The 22,044-nt window shown below is 46.8% G+C and overlaps 1 protein-coding gene across 10 annotated transcripts in view; it reads left to right on the forward strand.

Annotated features, from left to right (window-relative positions):
• The window catches only part of Fam184a (family with sequence similarity 184 member A), a 96,742-nt gene that overhangs the window by 43,929 nt on the left and 30,769 nt on the right, over window positions 1–22,044 (forward strand). For 8 of the 10 annotated variants that reach the window (XR_002387943.2, XR_002387939.2, XR_002387940.2 and 5 more), the window contains exons 7-9: window positions 1,135–1,296; window positions 4,582–4,703; window positions 5,143–5,290. Coding sequence is in view for 3 of the 10 variants with exons in the window: in XM_021240630.2 (XP_021096289.1) it covers window positions 1,135–1,296; window positions 4,582–4,703; window positions 5,143–5,290 (432 nt within the window). In the remaining 7 variants the exon portion in view is untranslated. The remainder of the gene's footprint in view (window positions 1–1,134; window positions 1,297–4,581; window positions 4,704–5,142; window positions 5,291–22,044) is intronic. The other 2 variants (XR_002387941.2, XM_087190199.1) reach the window with 1 other exon arrangement.

Here is a 22,044-nt window from a genome sequence, read left to right on the forward strand (position 1 = left end):
ATTTTTAAAAATAAGAAAACAGATGTCTTTCTATACAATTTTTCACTTTTAAAATGACTCAAAGTAGTTGAACAATGCAGCCAAACCAATTACAACTCCAAAAGAAAATAATCTGACATGTATTTTAGAGAGGCCTAGAGGATTTAAATGGATGCTTTTTACAACACTGGCAAGAAACAGGAAATTCTTTTGTTGTGCAAATCAAAGCACAGAAAAAAATGAGACGCTTTCCAGATCATTGTGTGATTTAGCCTCCCACTAGAGGCATTGAAAGGGTGCACTACTAGTCCGCATAATTCTTAGCATGCACACACACATACATGTATGAAGAATTTTCATGGTTTTCTTTGTGTTATCTGTGTTTACAAAGAAGTATCAGGTATTAAGTTGCCCATTTTAATGTTGTAGAATTTTTGTAAGCTTGGTGTTTTAAAAAAGAAACACTCAGCTTGGGGTTGTAGCTCAGGAGCGCCACACCTACCTGGCAAGCACAAGGTCCTGAGTTCGTTTCCCAGTGCTGAAAAACAGTGAAACACTCCATAGTATTTCTTAAAGATAATTTAAAGTATTTCATTCATAGATTTTAGTTCCCACAGTTACAGGGTAGAGACACACCTAATCAACAAATTGTTCATTTGTTCCCAATTTCCAGAATCTCTTCAACTCTTTAAAGACTTTGTGAGCCAAATTCTGTTTGAAACATAGAAATCACAGCTTATCCTGTAAGGTGCATTTAACAGCTTGTCAGTATGTATCAGTTTGTATCCCCTTTGTAAGTGACAGAGCTGGACTCAAGTGAACTGTAAACTGTGTCGTTTTAAAATATTGTCTGAGGTTTGTCAGTCTTTTTCCTGCTTCATTCCCTTCTTACAGAGCAGTTCTCTTTAAACCAGGAGCTCGAGAGAGGTATCTCTCCTTTGTTTCACATGTTGTCCTAAGAAAGGGAAGCCATACATACAGAGGGTTTTTTCCTAAACGGCAGACGGTGAGGGCACCGAGACTGTTGGCCGTGTCTTCCAGAATCAAGAAAGGACCCACCCGGTAAAACGGGAACTAGAGAAACGAGCTGGAAGGACCCGGGGGCTGCTTTCTGCTGTCCCGGTGAGGTCTGTTCAGTGCTCTGTTCCCTTGCAGATCGGCTGCCTCCGGGACCTGGTGCGGAAGAGCGAGCAGGGTCTAGGCTCGGCTGAGGGCCTCATCTCCAGGCTCCAGGACTCTCAGGAGAGGCTGCAGAGCGAGCGCGACGCCACCAAAGGCAGGCTCAGGGACACCAGGGACGCGCTGTGGAGTGTGGAGGTGATTGTGCGCTCGTACTGTAAGCTGAGCCCGGCACGAGAAGGCACAAGTGGCCACTCTGCTAAGAGCTCCCTGACATCACATTCCTACAGTTAGTGTGTTCACTCTCGGGGCTGCTGTAACAGGGTGTGTGCAGATGGGGCGGCCCTAAGCAGCAGGAAGGTGTTCTCTACTTCTGGAGCTGGAAGTCTAAAGCGACGTGCTGGCCCGGTCATTCTCCCTGCCCCATCCCTCTGCAGGATCCTTCCTGCCCTTCCCTGGCATTCCTCCACGCCTGCCCCTGATTTCAGCCTCCGTCCCCAGTGAGGACGAGTGGTGTTAGCCTAGGGCTCAGCCTGCTTCAGTGTGAGTGACCTCAGTTTACCTGAATACATCTGCACTAACCCTGTTTCTAAGTAGGGTGACATTCTGTAATGTGGGACGGACACAAGGCCATCGGGTCTTGGTGGAGACAGTCAACCCATGATAATTGGTATGTGAGCCAGGCGTGGTAGCACATGGCTGTAATCCCAGCACTCAGAAAGCAGGAAGCAGGAAGATCACCGAGAGTTTGAGGCTAGCCTGAACTATTAGTGAGACCCTGTTTAAAAAAAGAAAAAATTGGTATGTGCAAATTCCTTCACTGCTGAGAGTGGGAATCTCCCAGGTGGCACCTCCTGCTCCTCTGTGACCGGCAGATTGCAGAAAGGCTGCCTTTCCATCCGTTCCCATGAAGCACGGTGCACATCTAGGAGCAAGTCTGGGCCTCACAATTCCTGAGACCCCGCAGACTCTGCTCCCCCCTTTAGTATGCAGCTGTGAGCAGGCCTTAGTTTCCTCCTCTGCGCAGGGAGCAGGGGTTGGGATGACAGTTAGTGCTCTTCATACCACTCGTGACAAAGGGCATGAGCAGCACAGGGGTTAGCAAAGTAGCGCACTTGCAGTAAATGTTACCTTTCTTAATATTTTTTAATCTCAGAACTGGTAACGTTTCAAAAGCATGAACAATGATATTTTAGTGGACATACCTTCTACACTGTACATTCTATTCATATTTTATCTAAGGCATCATTTGTATGTACATTGTATTATAATTACTACCTTTTATTTTGGAAATCTGTGGCAAAATAAACCTGACTTCATTTTCATTCAATCGTTCCCTTCCATTTACCTCTCTGTAGTGACTTTGTAGTTTGCCAGTGTTAATCTATGGTAAGGCCAGGTTGGAACTTGGCATTGTTGTAAGACATGGCTTGGTGTATTTAATTGGTGTGATCCAAGCATTGTCTGGAACCTCAGTGGTAACATTCTGTGCTATAAAGATGACTGACCTATATTAAGAGGGGGTTTTTTCCTGTTGTCATAAATAAAAGGAGATAATAGTTTAAGAAAGTAAAAATGTATCTGAAGTGGAAGAGCTGATTTTTGTTCAGTACTAAGGATCCTCAGAGCTTGCCCCACTGCCGAGCAACACCTGCAGCCCCACACCCGGTCCCCCTGAGGTAGCCTGGTGAATGGGCTGAGTGGACCTGGGTCCGGTGCTGCCGAGGTTCTGAGCCTCTCACTTGGCGAGTGCCCTGTCCCTGACATGAGGGTGCTTCGCGTTGGCTGTTTTTCCTCTGCCTCCCACTCCTGGCACTGAGAACCATCCTTAAGGATTCAGCTTCATTTCTTTAAGGTCCTTTCTCATATTTACATTGTTCTTTATGAAATAATAGAAAATAAAAATGATAAGCAAAACCCTATCGTTTTATTTTCTGCTGTACAATTTAAATTCAGAAAACAGAGGCTTTGCTTCATGGTTTCCTGTAGCTTTGCCTAAGTTCTCTAAAAGCAGGTGGGTTTTTTAAACTTTCCCTTCAGCCCCTTCCCAGTAATGTGTCATAAAGTCCTTTGCACTGAATAAGCCACCATTTTTAAGTGATTCTGCTGCTAACAACAGTAGAAGCGATAGTCCCTAGAGGCAGAGCACTTAGAACAAGCAATGACTCAGGTTTGGGGCTTGTGCTCCCTAACCAGGGCAGCAGCTGGGAGCACGGTGCTGACCTCCATCTGGCTGGCCCCCGAGAAAATGCTCTCCCGCCCGCCTGCCTGCAGTGTTAGCAAGGCGGTGATCCAGAAGGCCCTGGTGACGGGTGGGTCAGAGCCACTCCTCGGCTGCCTGCTTCCCTCAGGGCAGTGGCCTTGGCGGCTGGGCAGGCTGCTGTTGCTGTTGTCCTCCGGACAGCTCACTTGGGCCCCAGGCTCTGGGATCCCTGCTGTGTGCTGCTATTTGGGGATCTCACCTGGCACTGAGCATGGACCGCTGCCATGACAACCCATGGGCAGTACTTGCCAGACCAGTCATTCTTCTGACTGGGACAGTGGGCTGTGACTGTAATGCACAAGCTTTGAACAAGTCCAGTGCTTTTGAATGTGAATACAGATGAATCTGAGTAACATATTTGTCTATGTGATGTGCATACCTGTGAAAGTTATTCAGTAATCAATCTATTGTTAAGTACCCAAGATAAGATAGGTTTAATTTAGATGGTTAACACTGACTTTATTGAAATAATGTGTATTATTATAAGCCTTAATAAAATATACAAGGACAGTAAAAATGCATTATGGTGAAAGATGCACTGCCAGTAATCGCCCTCAGAGCACCCTCTCTCACTGTGAGCAGTTACCCCTTCCTTCTCCCCTTTTTCTGAAGCAGTTCTGGAAGCCCTTTTTCTTGTCTGTATGGGATGTGATCAAACACTTGGGGACTACTGTTTCTGAATGCCATCGAGCAGAAAGGCAAGCTCATGAAACATTACAGCGTTCTCTCATCCACCTTGTGTACCTCGCAAAGCAACCAAAGACACTCACGAAAGAGCCCTTCTGGAACTGCTCCACAAAATGGCGAGAACGATGGGTTAAGTGTGTTCTTAGAGGGGGAGTATTTTTTTTTTTGGTACTGGGGAATGAACTTGGGTCCTTGCGCCTGTGCAGCGGGTGGCGAAACCACTGAGCTAAATCCCCGCCCAGAGGGGGAGTATTTTGAGGAGGATTAATGGCAGTATGTCTTTTACTGTAATGAGCTTTTATTTCTAAAATGTAAAGGTTCACTGTATTTTTTATCATACCTCATAGTTTAGACAAGGGTATGTAAAATGTAAACTAAGTTCTGTGCATTTATCATCTGCAGATCTTGAGAAATTATCATAGTGTGTCAGTTACTGTGGTGTGAGAATTTATAAGTTATAACAAGCACTCCATTGCCTGAAATAAGCAGCAGTATCTTTGCGTTCAAGGCCTTGAAAGGTGTTTGTTCTGTAGGCTGAGCTGGAGCAAGAGAGGCACCAGCATGAGGAAGCACTTGCTGCCATGAAGGAAGAGGAGAAGCTCAGAGTGGACAGGATGGCCCACGACTTGGAGATAAAGTGGACTGAAAATCTTAGGTATACCTTTTGTCCGTGATTGGACCTTGCTGATACAGGTGTGCAAGGGTTTTCTGCTATATGGCCCATGTTAACAGTATTTTAAATGAATTTTTCCCATGATTAGATGCAGAGATCTTAGCATTCTTTTTTCTGTTTCAATTCAGATTTACTGTTTTTCTATTTCATTGTATGGAATACAAAATAGGCAGAGAACTAACCTGAAGTCAGAAGACTTATTCTAGTACCTGTTTTACCATTGATGAATTGATAAATGAGTGAACTTGGGGAAGTGACCAGTTTAGCTTGTAGTCCTTAACTGTCAAATAATCTGCTCTTACTCCAAGTCACAGACTTTTGAGGAGGATTAATTCAGCATTTGGAAACCCTGTGAATGACTCTGTACCCATTACCTAGGAAATAATTCTCTTTACAACTAAATGCCTGCATTTCTTTCTAGACAAGAGTGCTGTAAACTTCGTGAAGAGTTACGGCTTCAGCATGAAGAGGATAAGTCAGCAATGTCTCAGCTGCTGCAGTTAAAAGAGCGAGAGAAAAATGCCGCCAGGGACTCGTGGCAGAAGAAAGTGGAAGATCTCCTAAACCAGGTACTTCACAGTCTTAGCTGAGGAGGTTCCTTTCCTTGGACATTATCTGTACCACATTGTGTACATTAGTTCACCGTGTTTTGTTATTTTTCATAGGGCAGTCTTAACATTTTTTAAAATGTGTAAAATCAGGAGACATTCACAAGCATGAAATGTTGCAATACTTATGTATGTAGTCCTAAATACTGAAAATAATTTATAATTTTTTGCTTAATGTTTGAACTGAACACATTAAAGATCTTGAACGAGAAATTTAGCTCCTTTTTGAAAATATCGAATCTTTTTTCTCAAGTCATTTGGTGTGATTTGGGCAACAGAAGGTAGTGCCCTGGTTACCTGAAACCATGTGCCAAAGGCGAGCAGTTTTCTTCCTCCTCACCACTGGGCTGGGCTTGACGCCTCTTGGAGGAGTTTCCTGTCACCAGACTGCGGTAGCATTTCTGAATCTGTTAAGTCATGCTCTCTTATTTCCAGAACATTTATAACTGCAGTTAAAACATGTGCACATAATCACTTATTTACACAGACTGCAAGTTTATGAATTCTTAGCATCCTCCTGCTAAACCAGTTATTAAATAGAACTGACTCGTGAGTCACTAGCTGAGAAGCAAGTGCAGGATTCCGTAGAAAGCAGCTTATCAGTTGACGCTAGAAATCCACCATCACCTTTCTCTTTGTGGTCATGTTGGAGTTCAAAGGAGGCAGTGCAGGCTTTGTATAAGATGGTACACACATGCAGTGTCCCTCAGGGGTGCTTGGGGCCTGACACTCTGTGTCTGCTGTTCCACAGTGAGTAAGTGTGTGTGTGTACTGAAGAGACTTTTGTGCCTTACTGTAATTGTATTTCATCCTGCTTAGAGCCAAGAAGAAATGAAAGGATTTGTCTTTCCTATGAACGTAAGCTCTTGAGAATTAACCCTCATTTGTGCTCACCCTCTAAAATTGGGCATAGAAAAGCATACAATGTTCAGTTTTCCTGCATAAGATGCTTCTATTTCGTGGAATTTCACAAAAGCTGTTTCTCTCACCCCATGCTTCAACTTAGAGTCTGTTCCATGTATTTAGTTTCCTTCGGTTATTTCATGTGTCTTCTTTTTCTGCCTGGTAACCACTTTTAGTCCAAGGCTGGTTACGCCTCCTGGGCTAGGTAATGTGTATGTCTGAGTTCTTTACAGCAAAAGAGCTACATTCTTACTCTTTGGTTCTGTCTAAAGAAAAGTGTCCACTTGGGATTTCCTGTAGGCATAGTTTGGACTTTTGTTCTTAATCCCTTATTTCCCCCTTTCTAGGGCAGTTTTCACTTTGGACCCAGTGTGATAATTAATTTACACCCCTCCTCCTGAGCCTTGGACTGAGGAGCGAGGGGCACAGGTAGGTTACTCCGAGTGCAGCTGTGGGCCTGTGGTTTGGGGTTGATGCTCCATTCTGTAGACTCGAGCTCTGAAGCCCCAGTTACTGGGCAGTTATGTGACACAGTTTGTACACTTGACAAGTCTGCTGTCCGGTAGGAAGGTGGTTTGTGTCCAGGTGCTTCCAGTAAAAGTCACAGTGCAGACAGGGACTCTGGATGGCCCAGACAGCTGGCACTGTGGGAGCAGGAGAGTGGCATCCTCAGCTGAATGCCTCTCTTCCCAGCAGCACTCTCGGGGACCTCAGACCGTGGCTGCAGTGACCTGTGTTGGTTGTAATGTGCCCCACAGGTATCAGCAAATGCTACAAATCAGCCTGTGCCCCCTGCACTGCCTCTTACTAGGGATTGAACCCGGGGCCTTTGGCACTGGGCTGCATCCCCAGCCCCTATATTTTTTATTGTGAGACAGGATTTGCTAAGTTGCCCAGGCTAGGCTTGAACTTGCAGTTCTCCTGCCTCAGCCTTCCAGAGTGCTGGAAGTACAGGTGTGCCCCACCATGCCTGGCTAAGGTGTTGCTTTTTCAGAGAACTGTTAAGCACTTAGCAGTACAGCCCTGGGTAGGAGCCGGGAGAAACAGCAGTATAGCCAACAGGATTGGGAGGGGCCAGCTTTGCAAAGGGTGAGCACAGTGGAGTACCAAGAAGAACAAATATGTATCCAGCAAGCATGCTGTTAAACCTGCATCGTACTTCCCAGGCACCATGGGGATGTGCCCCGTAATGAGTAATGAGAGAACAAAGTTGGGAGCAGAGTGGGGCAGGGTGTTATGAAGGCCCTTGTACTCAGTCAGCTGTGAGCTTCTGTTGGAGCGCTATGGAGGGGCGCGTACTGAAAACGTACTTTAAAGAGCTCCGCGTGGCTGATACTGAAATGGAGATGTCTGACTTCAAATCATCTGAATTCAGGGTCTGCAGTCAGACCCCTCCTGGATGCTGCTGTCCATCGCCGTCCCCCATGAGTGTGCGCACATGTACACATGTGAGTGTGCACACACAGCACGGCCCGTCCACAGCACCCATCCTGCTTGGCTCCCTTGGCAGATCCCCCAGGACCTCCCGCTTCCCTCCAGCTCTGGGCTTCTCCCTGGGCTCTGCTGCTGCTCTGTCTGGCTCGCCCACAGGGGATTTTTAACCAGCCAGAGTGACACTTACATTACCCGAAGGCCTCTGCCACGGTAGAGTACAGACCCTGAGGAGCGCCATCTCCCGCCGCTCTGTCTCTCCCTCCTCAGCCAGCTGGCCTGGCTGCAGGTCTCGAAGCACGCACGGCCCACTCCGCCCTCCACGTGGAACCTACTTTCTCTAGACAAGGCTGTGAGTTGTTTATTTTGTTGAATTCTGTACTCAGAAGGATCTGACTTGGCTCCTTTCCCTAACGGAGCCCCTCCCACACGCTCTCCGTCTTGCTTCTGCACGGGCAGTGTGACCCCGCCTGTCAGCACAGTCCCACAAGCCCCAGTCTCTGTGCTGAAGCCCCACACCGCTCCGCTCCTCTGCTGGGCTCACACTCAGCACTCTCGCTGTTGAACGGTGAGCAGAATCAAGGTCCAGGGACCACAGGAGCACCCATCTGATCTATGAGGTACAGACTGTCCCGCCCAGTAAGGACTGGAGTTAAGTTTATGTCATTGAGAATAGAAGAGTAACTTTGAGGGAACACATCACGTTCAGTGGACCCTTGGCTTATGAACTCAGTTCATTCCTCAGGGCTGGTTGTGACTCAGGTTGGTCAGTTGAGGCTCAGGCTCCTACACAGCCTTCAAAGCCTCCCTCCCGTGTACAGGGAGATCTCAGTGTCCTTAGAGAGACATCGGCCTGGGATTTCTCAGATAGCCCCACACAGGAAAGGATGCTGTCATGCTCCTTCCAGAGCTCGTTACGGGTTAAAGCTGTGTCTGAGACGACCTGGAAGCACAAGCGGCCGGCATTCAAGTCGTAACTGAAGACGTTGGTCATAACTTAAAACTAAAATCCCAGCCATAACCCAAGTTGTTCATATGTCAGGCTGGTTGTAACTCAAGGGCCCACTGTAATTTGGTAGAGTACTAAAGTTTGGTAGAATGTTCAAGTGGATGTGGATTTGAACTGGGCATTGAAAAGGAGGCCGTCATCTGAGACTGGGAGGCTGGTGAAGGAACTGCTGAGTTTTGTTTTGATGCATTGATTGTGCGGTCGTGAGGTATTTCAGACGTGTTTACAGTCAGAAGAGCAATAAAGCACTGAAATGCAGAGATGTTGAAAGCCGGTTTCCCTGAGGCCTGTTTCAGACTGCTTTCTAGACCAGAGCTGCCCAGCACGAGGCCATGGCCACACAGGGCTTGCGCACAGGGACGTGAGTGAGGAGTGCACACGGGCTTTTAGGCACCCGGGGAGAGTGCCTGGGACTTCTCACTGTAGGTCTTGTGCAAGTGCGTGTTGGAATGGTAATGTCTGCGATACACTGATGTGAACCACATGACTAAATGTTTACCTTTTCACTTTTCCAAGTGGCTACTGAAAATTTAAAATGATCCCTGTGGCTGCTTCCGTGGCACTCGGTGATGTTCCTGTCAGGCAGTGCCAGTCTAGCTGATCTCGACTGCAAGACAACAGGGCCAATTGGCTTCAGTGCTCAGCTCTCATTCCACTGCTCTTTCTCTTCTTTTTTGTGAGCAGGAAAGTGTTTGCTCTCTTTAGAGACTGTCCTCCTGCATGTGAAGAAGTACCTCTGTGGCAGTGTGCGTGCACCTTTTCTTACATCCTTGCCTTACCCGTGCCAGGCCCGCCTTTCCCACGCCTCGCCACCAGCCCTGTGGTCACACCGGGCCAGCCACACAGACAGACACCCTGCGCAGGGCCAGGCCTGCCTGACAGCACCGCCCCGTCGTAGAAGAAGGGATGCAAGCAGGGCCTGCAGTGGAGACATGAGCACGGGCCTGGGAAAGCATCTCTCTGGGTAACTCAGTCAGAGACCTGGGCGCGTGCCCTGGGCACAGACAGTAAATCAGTGAGGCGGAGCCCCAGAGCTGGGTCCTTCCCTCAGTGAGAAGAGCAGGAGATTGTGGAGCAGGCATTACAGCCCATCGTAAGCGCCGACAGAGATGGCCAGGAAGGAGAGGTCTGTCAGTGCGCAAAGGCGCAGGAACGCCAGAGAGCAGTCCGTGTGAGGGAGAGAAGCCAGCTGAAGAGCACCCACTGGCCTCCGCGCCCCTCAGAAGTGAGAAACGGATGTGGTGGCTGAAAACCTCCACTGTCCAGTGTGACTTCAGAGGCCTTTGTGAGGAGCCCCAGGGTTTTCTCGTCTTGGCCCACATCACCCCATCTTCATTTGCTTAAAAATATCCCTAGTTGTTGAAATCTAAGGTAAGGAGTTACTTTTGTGTCCTCTTTCCTGTGTTCGTGACTGGAGTGCCTCTGTGCCAGGCGCTGTGCTGCAGCAGCAGTAGCCAGAGTGGTCTCTGCCTGCTGGGGCTTACAGTCCAGCAGGGAAAGCAGGTGTTAGAGCGCAGCATGGCCCACAGCGCGCGTGATGCTGAGATCTGTGGGCTGGGCCTCTGGGCTTCCCCACTGGAGGCTGCCAGGTGCGACCTGAGCTCTGCCTGAGCAGAGCAGCAGTGGGTGGGAAGCTGAGGTAACACCTCGGTCCTGCACAGTCTCAGAAGGCTTCGGGTCAGCTCCTGGGAGCCTTTGTGCCATATGAGGGGCTCGGCACTTGATCCAGAGCCTTGGGAGCTACACAAGGGTGTCATCAGGAGGGGGACTGTTCGGAGCCGTTGTGTCAAAACTGCTACAGTGTAGACAGCTGATGAGGGTGGGCAAGGCACACACCTATAGAAAGGAGTGTTGCCCTCTTGGTAGCTTTCTGTGTTCAGGGTTGTGTTTCTGAGCCAGTGTTTAGTATATGCACTGGTTATTTCCCTGATAGAGTGCATTTCTAAGAATCTCTTGGTGTTTGTCAACAGCATTTCTACATCACACACACACACACACACACACACACACACACACACACTTTTCCTAAACAATTTATTTTTTTAGTTATCTAGAATTTTTTTCTTTATTGCTTTTTTTAATGGGAGAAGGGAGAAATAGAGAGTAGTGAAAACTAACTCAATATTTAAAGTTCATATAATTCATTTAGCCTTTGTATAAATATTTATTGACCATTTACTCTATGCCAGGCACCTGCTTAGGCACTTTGGATGCAAAGCATGAAGACAGGGTCTCTGTCCTCTAAAAGATTACAGCTCAGTGCATTTCAGTACTCATACAGCAAAGTGTTTAGAAATTGCAAACATGTAAAACCTCGTCCTGTTTTCTAATGATAACTCTGAAGAGCATTGTTTTTTCAATATAGCTCTGAATTTCTAAGTACATGAAATAACTTCTTTACATTATGTTCAGGTTTCCTCCTCACTTACTTCTGTGACCGGAAACCCTGAGCCTCATTCAGAGCACTTTCCACCTGGGAGTCTGGGTGCTTTCAGTCAGTGGGAGGGGCCCTCCTGCAGCCCTTTTCACTCATCTCAAAGACTGACAGGAAACTGAAGCAGCTGTAGAGCGAATTGACCCTTAGACGGGGGATCCATTTTTGTTAATGTTGGCCTTGCTTAGATAGCATGCGTGTCAAGCAGTATCTGTGCACACAAGCGTTTCGTTCGAGGATCCTCGGGTAGGCACTGAAGGCCTCAGCGTAGGCTGCTAGAACCCTTTCCCGTGAACCATACATTTATTTCTCACAATTCTGGAGGACAGGAAGTCCAGGCTCAAGATGCCGGTGGATCTGGTGTCCCATGGGCCCGCGCCCTGACTCATGGACAGCTGCCTTCTCACTGCAGCCTTGCCTGGTGGAAGGGTCACAGGAATGTGCTTGGCTCTCATGACCTAGCCCCCACCAAAGGCTCAACTTCTGATATCCACAGGGGTTAGGGTCTATTGGAGGGGCACAGATGTTCACCCTGGCCCCCAGTAGGTATACCCTTGCTGCAGATAGACTCATTTCGTCCCAACACCCCCAGTCTTTACATCATTCCAGTATCACCCCTGAAGTCTAAAGTCTAAACTCAAATGTCTCATTTAAATGTCAGCTAAACCAGATATTAGGAAGACTCTGATTTTAGTTTGTCCTGAGGCAGATTGTTCCCCACTTCAGACCTGTGAAGCCAAGTGTTAGTCAGCTTTCTTCATTGTAACAAAATCTCTGAGATAGTTAACTCAGAAGAGAAGGGGCTGATTTCCATTCCCAGCCATGACTAGTTCCGCTGTCGCTTTCAGGGCTCTGGTGGGGGCTAGGACAGCAAAGGCCAGGCCTGTGTGGCCAGGAAGTGAGGAAGAGAGTGGGGAGGGTGCCCACCCCCTTAAGGGCACACCCTGTGGCCTAAGGGCCTCCCACTGTCCCCCCAGAAGCCCCTCCACTTCCCAGCAGCTCCCCCTTCGGGGCCAAGCCTGTAACATCTGGACCTGGGGGAGAGTCAGCATCCCAGCTGTGGCACCAAGCCGGTCTGTGCTTCCGGAATACCGTGGGGGAAAGGCGTGGGATAGACCTTTAGGTTAGCCTTTCATCACTGGGCTCCACTGCCCAACATGCTCAGCTTAAAGGAGGAGGGGTTTGTTCAGCTCGGTTGGCTGGCTCCGGAGCAGACCTGGCACGGTGGGAGAGGATGGGGAGCAAAGCTGCTTGGTCCTGCGGCTCGAGAGCAGAGCAGGGGCGCAGCCCCGGGGAGCAGTTGCAGCGCCCAGGCCACACCTCCGTGACCCACACCCGCAGAAGTGTGCCCTCCTGACCCTTGGGCAGCTCTCCGGCCAGTCAGGTGGACAGCCCCACTTACCTGTCACCACACCCCTCTCCGAAAGGAGGAAACTGCAGAGGAAGGGAGAGTAAGACGCCAAGGAGGTCCCAAGGGCAAGGCCAACTCCACGAGACCTGAAGGCTTGGCCGCCGGCCCCTGCCCGGCCCGGTGGGGCTGAGCCCGACCTCCCAGACCCACGGGCCAGCCGCTCCCTTCCTCTCCCACGGGGCTCTGGGTGGAGCTGGTGCTGCCCGTCTCTGAATCACCTTCCGGGCCGCTCTGTCCTCTTGGAGCGCAGGGCCTGCTTGGTTTCCGCTGAGACCCGTGGTTCACAGCCCTGAACGGACACTCTTCTTCCTCCCACACTTGCTTGGCCGCACCCTGGCGTTCTCTTACAGACACGCTTTCTTCCTTTTAAAAGTGTGGGTAGTCTCAGAGTTTTCCAACTCTGGACATTCTGGTTTAATTTTCTATAACAATTCTAACTTGAAGTCATTTCTCTTCTGTGGCATGTTACTATAATGCAACCCACAGCTCCACACCCTGGCTTAGGGATTACTTCAGCTCAGTATCCATGCCCTTGCTCAGGAGCTCTGGCCTTCATAGGACACGAATACACGAGGACAGTTCACCCGGCTTCTCTGCCTCTTTCTAACGAGGACCACCTGACACCTCATCAGGGTGGCCTTTAAGGTCTGTATTTCTGCCAGCAGGTTTCAGGATTTCTTGGGTGTTCTGTAAAAAGGTGAGACTTTCTCCCCTGCCAGCCCCTCACCAGAATAGCCATTAAAGGACTCGAGGCAGTGCCGGCTTTGCGGGCACGCAGCCCGGCACTCTCCCGGCCCCTCCTCACCACGCGTCCCGAACAGTGTCCACGTTCTTGGGGATCTGAGAGCAGCGCCCTCACTTCTTGGCCCCAGTTCCTGTCTTCACCTAGAACACCACAGACTGGTAGCTTTTCAACAGGAGCGACTTCTGGCAGTTCTGGAGCCTGCGAGGTCCAGGGCCACTGGGACAGTGTCTGGGCTTGTGGCAGCCTCTCTCACTGTATCCCTCAGTGTGGGAGGAATGAGGGCCCGAAGCCCACTTGGGAAGGCTCCGGGTCTCAGTGCCCACCACATGCTGTACTTTGTCAGGCCGACCCTTTGGGTGTGAGGATCTCCGAGTGTGAATTCAAGGCCAAGGACCTCAGCAGCCTTGTGGTTGGAGTCCTGTGTCGTGTCAAGGACTTAGAAGTGATTGCCAGATGCGGCCTCCTCCTGAGTTCGCATGCAGTAGGCAGCTAGCAAACATCTCCGGCTTGGAATGCCTGACTCAGAGGTGTTGTTGATTCTTACCCCTACCATCTTTCCAAATCATCACTTCCTGTCGCTGCTTGTTGGGGTGGGAGCCTGGAGTGATTGATTTCTGTTTTCCTTCACCTCCCACGTCCTCTTGTCAGTCCTGTGTATTCCATGTCCAAAGCATCCCAGTTCTGTCTGCTTTCTTGTCCTCCGGTAACGCAGTCACAGTGGCCGCCCCATCTCTGCTCCCACAGCTGACCCCACAGCATTCAGAGCGCTCGCTCTTTTACCACGGAAGTGAGACCGTGGCACTCCTGCCTGAAACCCTCTCCGGGCACCCGCTGCTGGCTCTGCCCCAGAGGCCTGCCCCTCTCCAGACATGCTCGTCCCTCAGGGGCTCCTGCTGGCTTGGTCCTTGGCCTGGCGTGTCCTCCCCAAGGGTGTCCCCTGTCCCCAAGTGCGAGGACCTCCCCCTCAACGCCATGTCTAAGTATTCCTTCTTCCAAAGTCTGTCTTTCCCTCCAGCACACCTGTCATAGCAGTCTTTTGAAAAATCATATTTATTAACCTTATTTAGTCCTTGTTTTTTGTGTTTGCTTTATTATCTGACTTGGCTCTGTATGTCACTTTGCACTTAGGATATTTTCTGGACTATGTCAGTACTCAAACATCATTAAGTGAAGGAACAAACCTCACTCATTTCTGTGGTGACCGACAGTCGCATTGCCACCCAGCCGTTTGTGTTTTTCCTGTGGCCAGGTGTGTGATGTTAGCTCACCAGAAGCCGCAGCCTAGGGCTGTACCTCTTGGATTAGGTGCTGCTGTAGCCTACGCCATGTGGACAGAGATGGTAACCACGTGAGCTTCGATTCTAGATGCTCAAATACAGTGAACCCTAAAATCCAGACTGAACCCAGACCTGGCATGCCAATCTGATTTGTCATCCTTTTCTGACTTATCACTTGATTCAGGGATCTTAAATAACAAGTAATTTTGTCTGGTACGACCCTAAAGAATAAAAAGTAAAATCTGCTTCCTGAGTGAATAGCATACACTGTAGAATAACCTCTAGTGCTAGGGCAACAATTCTGAGAAGTAGGAAGAGGGACCCTAAAAATTCGTCAGATTTTCTTGTTTTATGAAGTCTTACGTAAAGAATATATGTGAAAAAGAAAAAATTAGTGTAACTAGCATATATTTTAGATTAACGTGTAGCACTAGGATAACAGTTCTAAGAAATATAGAGGAAAACTAAAAATTTCTCAGATTTCCTTAAGTTTTATGAAGTCTATATGAAGAATATAAGTGTGAAAAAGAAAAAATTAGTGTAACTAACACATATAAAACACATATAAAAGTATAAGACTTTAAATTGAGAAGCTGAGATAATGAAATTGGAAGTATCTTTTTTCTCACTTTGTGTTTTCAACCCTGGTAAATTATATCTTTGAATAGGTTAGTCTCAGCCATTAGTAAAAAATTATTTTTGAAATATAAACTATCTTTAGTTTGTGACACTTCAAGGAATAATCATATCATGAAAAAAATAATTATTTTTGTCTGAAAATTTGGTGTGTCCAGAGTCAAAACCTTTCACTTTTATTTAAATTGGTAATATAAATTGAAAATGCTATGTAGTATTTTTGGAAGATAAAATAGAGAGGTGACTGCAAATGAAATCATATTCCCCCATATTTGAAAGGAGGGGATATTTTCCTGATGATTTATCCCTCAAAATTTCAACAAACTTGTAAAAAAGTGAATCCAGATCATAGGTAATTTTGCCAAAGATATAAAAAAATAGAATTTTAGAAGATAGAAAGGCATCTCACCTGCCTTTCCCCTCATGCACAAAGCCCTGTGGCTATGTAATCATCCTGTTTTCAGTGATCAGCTCGAAGCAGTTTCTGGGCCTGTCTTCCTGGTCAGTCATGGTGGGTCGCGGCTCTCGTCTGCTGGTTTCTGTCTGCAAAAACTCCGTGACCCCCTGGCAGCACCAGCTGGAATGCTTTCGACCATTCTGTTGGAGATTAGGGGAGGAATTTAGGGCAGGAACATGTTTCCTAGGCTTCTCCACACCCATTGCTGAATCCCGGTGTGCGCGTTTGGGCCTGTCCTCTCGTGGCGGGAAGTCTGCACCACCAACAGAGCAGACAGTTTTAGGGGCTATGGGTCATTTAGACTGGGTCTTAACCTTCTGATTTCTCTCTCAGAGCTGATGTCAGCTTCTCTGCTCTTGAGCACATTGGCACCAACGTTCTGTGTTTTGCTGACCCTTTGCACCCTCCTGTGTCAGGGAGCTGGGTTCTGAACATCTCCCTGTGTTCTGTTGTCTCCTGGAAGTGGCACTCTCTGGGGGAGGCATTGCATAAGTCTATCAGCAATGTAGGTCCACTCACAAGGGCATGGTGCACCCTGGGTTCTGCGTAGACGACATCACTGCTTTACAGCTTTCCTTGATGTGTACTCTAGTACACTGTGGCACCCAGTAAGATGTTCTGTAGATGGATACTAGTGCTGCTGTTGGCCGTTTGCATATGTGCTTACATCTGCCATATTGTATTATGAGCATATGTGATTATAAAGTCAAGCAAGACTTTACATCACAAGCATAAACTTCATTATTTTAATGCCAACTTTGAAAGATATAGGAATAGTTTTTAAAACTATTCAGATTATCCTAAAAATGAAAATAAATGTAAAAATGTTTTTCTTCTTTTATTCAACTAGTTTTTGAAAAAGTATCAATAAACTTATTTATTTAAAAGATATGAAGGTTCATGAGATTTAGAACATATTTTACATTTTAATGTTATAATCATTAACAGATGCCATGCAAAATGATGTAAATACATTTCTTAAGAATTGCCAAAGCTATTGATTTGTACTTAGATATACTCAAGTATGGAGAAATTAAGCTTCAAAATAATATTTCAAATAAGTTTCCACTGCCTAAGATTTTTTCCTTAAGTGTAAAGTGAAAAAAAGTTATATTTATTTTTACAGAGCACTCATACTCAACTGGCCCTTTAAGATACGGTAAAAGAAAGTTGAATACCTGAGGGCAGGGGCCAGCACACGTTTCCCATAAGGACCAAATGGGAAACACTTGTGTGTCTGCTTGTCTCTGTGCTTGCCATGTAGCACACCCGTAGACAGTGTGTGAGCCGAGGGGTGTGGATATATTCCAGTAAACATTTGTGAAACAGGCTGCAGTTTGCCAGCCGTTTCCTAGAGACAGGGATGCTTTGAGTCTCAAGATGTCCTGTGAACTTTATATTTTTCTCTCATACCTAAGAAAAGAAACATTTTACCTATCCTTCACATTCAGCTTTTCTTTCTATAGAAAAAAATAATTAGAAATATGTAGATAAATTTAGCACCATTTTCTTAATTACAAATAAATAATAAGTATGTTTATCTCGGTGTGGATGAAAAAAAGCTACATTTTGAAATTCTTCTGTATACTCACATAGAGAATTTCAAGTTTTTGGCATGGATGTGTTAATCTGGACTTTTGATAATATGTTAATTGGATAGAAATATGAACCCAAATAAGCGGTAACAATTTTCAAAATTAATTGAATTATACTTCAGAATATTGGTGGCAGGAGTCATTTTCCCTTTAATAGTTACAATTGAAAAGGCACTCATTAAAATAAAGACCACCTTATTAGACATATAAAAGTCACAGTAGAGTTGTCTTGACTTGTCTCCTGTAAAGGTAATAGAATGGGACGCTGTCCTTCAGTTAATTGTCGGTGTGGGCCGCAGGCCTCAGGGCTGGCTCTCGGCCTGTCGCCCCGTTGGAGCACTGGGTGAGCCCCACACTGCCCCGTGGCCAGCTGTGGGGACGCCGCGCTGGGCAGCTCCCTGCACGCGCCACCCTTTACACAGAAGTCCTGAGGGGCGCGTCTTTTCCTTGCAGACGCTTTCTAGTCCGCTTCAGGGAGCGTGAGAGGGCAGCTGGAGCGTCTGCACACACACGTAGGGCGTGAAGAGCACTACTGTGGTTCTTAACGATAAACTCAGTGTGGCGTCTGCGTGGCTACCCGAAACGAGTGAGCCCAGGGTCCATGTAGCTATGGGCAGGCATGTTTCCCTCGGGGAGGGAGGTGTAGTCTTGCTGCCCTCACGGTGGTGTTCACAGCGTGCACACGGTGCTCAGGCGTGCCTGCTCCTCTGGGCATTAGAAAATAACCGAAGTGTGGGCCTTTGGAATTATCAAATGAATTCTTTCCAAATGCTTATCATTTTATGAGCTCTTAAATTTACTTTTCTTAATTAGACTGTTCAGTTACAGCATATTGGTGATTAAAAAAGAATTAAACTGTTTGAACACCACCATTTATAGCAGTCGTTTATATGTCTTATACATTAACTCATTGTTCTTACTGTCCTCTGCTAAGCCCAGTTCAGCAGTTTTTAATGCTGCTTTGTATATTTGGGTGTCCTGGACTTAACATCAGTGCCGTACAGTTCAATACTGTGCCTTCCTCACCCAAGTCATTGCGCCTCTGCTGGTGCTAGGGGAGGTGCCTGCCTTGACATAGGATCCCGTCTGATCCCAGAACAGATTCAGGGCTGCAGCAAACTGGGAAAAAGGAAGGGGAAGGGCCAGGGATGTGGCCCAGTGGCACCTCACCTGGCTGGCAAGCGCAAGGTCCTGAGTTCAATTCCTGGCATGTGGGTGGGAGTGCCTACAATAGAACATTTGTGTGGTCATTGAAAAGAGGAGGAGAGGCCAGCATGGTGATCCGTACCTGTAAGTTCGAGGCCAGCCTTGGGCCTCATAGGAGACCCCATCTTAAAGCAGCCCAGAGGAGCAGGCACGTCTGAGCACCACACGCACGCGGTGAACACCACCATGAGGGCAGCAAGACTACACCTCCCTGAGGGAAAATCATTACACATTGCTAAACAGACCCTGTGCCAGCTCACTGTAGAGAAGCCATGCAGAATTGGCTCTGGAAAACCTGTGTGTCTGTCAGTACTCACAATGAGGACACCTTGAGGACACCTTGAAGTCAGCGCCTTTGACGTGGTGTGGTATTCAATTCCGTGTGTGATACCTGTGGGCTGTCTGCCCCATCAGCAGCCCCAGGAACCTCTGTCTCAGCTGCTTTGGACAAGAAGCTCTGATCTTTTTGAGACTTGCCCTGGGGCCATCAAGAAAATTGTGTGTGTAAAACGTAGCCAGTATGTTGTGGCACATGTATTCTCTACCTTTGGTGAGAATGAGCCACGCATTTACATTTGAGATAGTTTTACAAAGCAACAGAAAACAAAATAAGGACTTCTGTACCAAGACAGACCTAGGTCTTGACAGTCTGTAGCGATACATACCACAGAGTTAGCACTAGCTACTCCTGGGGAGAGGGAACAAAGGAGACTTTCCTTTTTATCCTACATACTCCTGTATTTCTGAATTTTTTTTTTTTTTTTACAATGAACACTTTTTTTTTAATGGTTTGAAATGCAGATATGTTAGGCAGACTGAGCCCACAGCCAGGCCTACCTGCTAAATTGGAATCTCAAGGGATGGGGCCTGGGTGACTGTTCAGATCTACAGAGATTTTTCTGACACACAGCCAAGGCAGTGAGCCACAGAGTACAATTATTATCTGAAAATGTGCTGTATTTTGAGGAAAGTGTATGCTTTCTATAAATCGCATCAAGAACTGAAGGTTGTAGGTAAAATGTACATAATCAATGACATGTCCCATGTTGACCTATTCTGTCTGCCTTGGATTTGGTGGTTCAGTTTTTATTTTGAGGGTGTGCTAGCACACTATTGTAGGGGTACAGGACTCCTGTGAAACTGCTCTGTAGAAAAAGGTAAAAATTTTCTTTTAAAAAAGATTATTCGAGGTGGAGGTTTAGCTCAGTGGTTCTGGTGCCTGCCTTGCAGGCACAAGGTTCCAAGTTTGATCCCCGGTACCAAAAAAAAAAAGAGTATTCACTTATTTATAATTTTAGTGTTTTTCTTTTTAACATTTTTATAAAACTATCTTTGATAGTTTCAAAAAAACAGTAAAACTTTATTTTCAAAAGATAATGGTATTTTTCAATGTGGAGATCCAAAAGTAGCTAGCAATTACTGACAGCATAGCTTAGCTTTTACAACTGTTCACAAATATCTGATATCTATTAATCAGTGGAATATATTATAGAGTTCCTGTCTGAATTGATGAAGTAAGAATTTTATAAATATTTTTTTCTGAAATAAAGATCCTTTTGGTTTATTATAATGGATAAAATTTTTGCATTGTAAAACTGTGTAGAAACTAATACCATGTACTACCTGATTTGAATATAAGATATAATTCAAAGCAGCTACTATTTCTCATTCCCTTATTCAAAAAATACCCTTCTAGATAAACTTGCCCACACGCTTAATGCAGGCTTCATCTTTCTTTGTTCTGTATTAATATGCATTTCCATGAAGTAGATGAAACTCAGTTCTTCAAATACAGCTATAAAACATTAGTTCATTTTACATTGCTTTGTACATTATTTGTCTTTTAAAATGCCATGTAATACTCATGCTGAATAAAGGCTGATTTACTGCAGTTCCACTAGTTTATTGAAAAATAAGTGAGTTTTGGTGCGGCTCTGCATGCCTGAGGCTTTCTGCATATAATTCACCTTACTGTCTTGAGCATGAATCTGAAGATCATAGACAGCCTTAATATTATTTCCATGTGCTTTTAAAGTTAATACAAACTAAGTCTATTTGAATACTAAATTGCATGAAATGTCTGTTTGCATATGGCTTATCTTATTTTCTTGGTTAATGGCAAAGATTGATCAAACACCCTATATTGGAAAATACTATTTTGGAATTCTTTCAAGGTAAAGTATATTATAAAATATTGAAGCATGTTTTGTTTTAAAATGGAGACGTTTAAAACCATTTGGATTTTAAATGCATAACTATTGTGTCACTGTGGTATTTTGTTCATTTTAGTGTCATATTTCTTCACCGATTTCATCCTCAGATAGTTCCCATGTGACTCCAGTTGTAGTCCAGTTAGCATGCTGCGTCACAGCGAGCATCCAGCGAACACAGTGGGGATGTACTGATGCAGTGACATGCAAACACTGCTGTGAAATAGAGGCTTCCTCCCAACCCGGAGGCTGACTCAGTCGGCAGGAGGGCCCAGGGCCACTGTCAGCCTAGCGGTGCCTTGGTCCACAGCAGAAAACAGTGCCTGTTGTTTGTGGGTGGACAGCTTGCAGAGCCCACCATTGGGTGGCAAGGGACAGCTGGGAGTACGAGGCCTCGTTCCACATGGGACATGCGTGCTTCTGTGCATGTCCTAATACGCACTGCCCGTGGTGGGCAGGGCACTGGGTCTGGGTTGGACCTGGGAAGAGAGCCAGCTGGCCGACAGGAGAATGACTCTGCAGCACACACCGATGTTCACAGCCGTCTCCTGCCTGTCACCCTTCAGGATGTGTCTTTGCTTTCTGGGATTTCTTCACTGTTTATTTCACCCTGAGGTCCTCACATAAAATAGCGCGGCATCACATGGAGTGACTCTTCCTCCACAGGTGTGCCTCGGCTCAGGCTCCACCTTGCAGGGCTGGGCTCTGCTACCAGCTTGAGGTGTCCGGCCTGGTGCTGTCTGGAGTCCGAGCCCTGCGGCTCCCCCTTAACCTGTAAAATGACCTCCAGACCCCTCAGGTTCATGCAGAAATTCACAGGGAGAGTTGATGACTCAGCAGGCAGTCACTCCCTGGGAAGTGCCCGAGGACAGGCTGAGCCTTTGTGTCCCTTGTGCCGATTCTCACCAGTGCTGGGCAGTCTCCATAAAGGGTGTGCCAACCTGAGCAGCGGATCCTGCTTTGTAACTGTCCAGAGCCCCCTTCTGGACAGCTGATCACCCACCCCAGCTCACTGACTCCTGCCGCTGCCTACTGTCCTGTTTTCTAGTGAGTGGTCTTTTCTCCTGCCTTGCTTTGCATCTCTGGGCATTCCCCAAGCTTTCTTTCTTTCCTGGAACATTTCTTTGTGAGACAGTAAGGCAGCCTCTATGTGCCAGCCAGCCAGCCAGCCTTCAGAGCAGTCTTCTCATTTACAAAATCTCACTCTGAGTTTCCTCTTCATTGGCTTTTTGGATGCGGAAACTGTTTTCCTTGCATCGGAGCTAGAGCCCTAAAGTGCTTGTGGGGACTTACTTTCCAACTCTGTATCTGTTTCCTGAGTTCTAGCCTTAGCTTGAGAGGTCTTTTAGAATATGGTTGAGTTACATAGTTTCAAATTATAGTGGCCTATCCACGAGAAGA

The sequence above is a fragment of the Heterocephalus glaber genome, unplaced genomic scaffold (genome assembly GCF_053883595.1).
Source record: "Heterocephalus glaber isolate CG9 unplaced genomic scaffold, H.glaber_assembly_v1.0 deba00001550, whole genome shotgun sequence".
NCBI classification, from domain to species: domain Eukaryota; kingdom Metazoa; phylum Chordata; class Mammalia; order Rodentia; family Bathyergidae; genus Heterocephalus; species Heterocephalus glaber.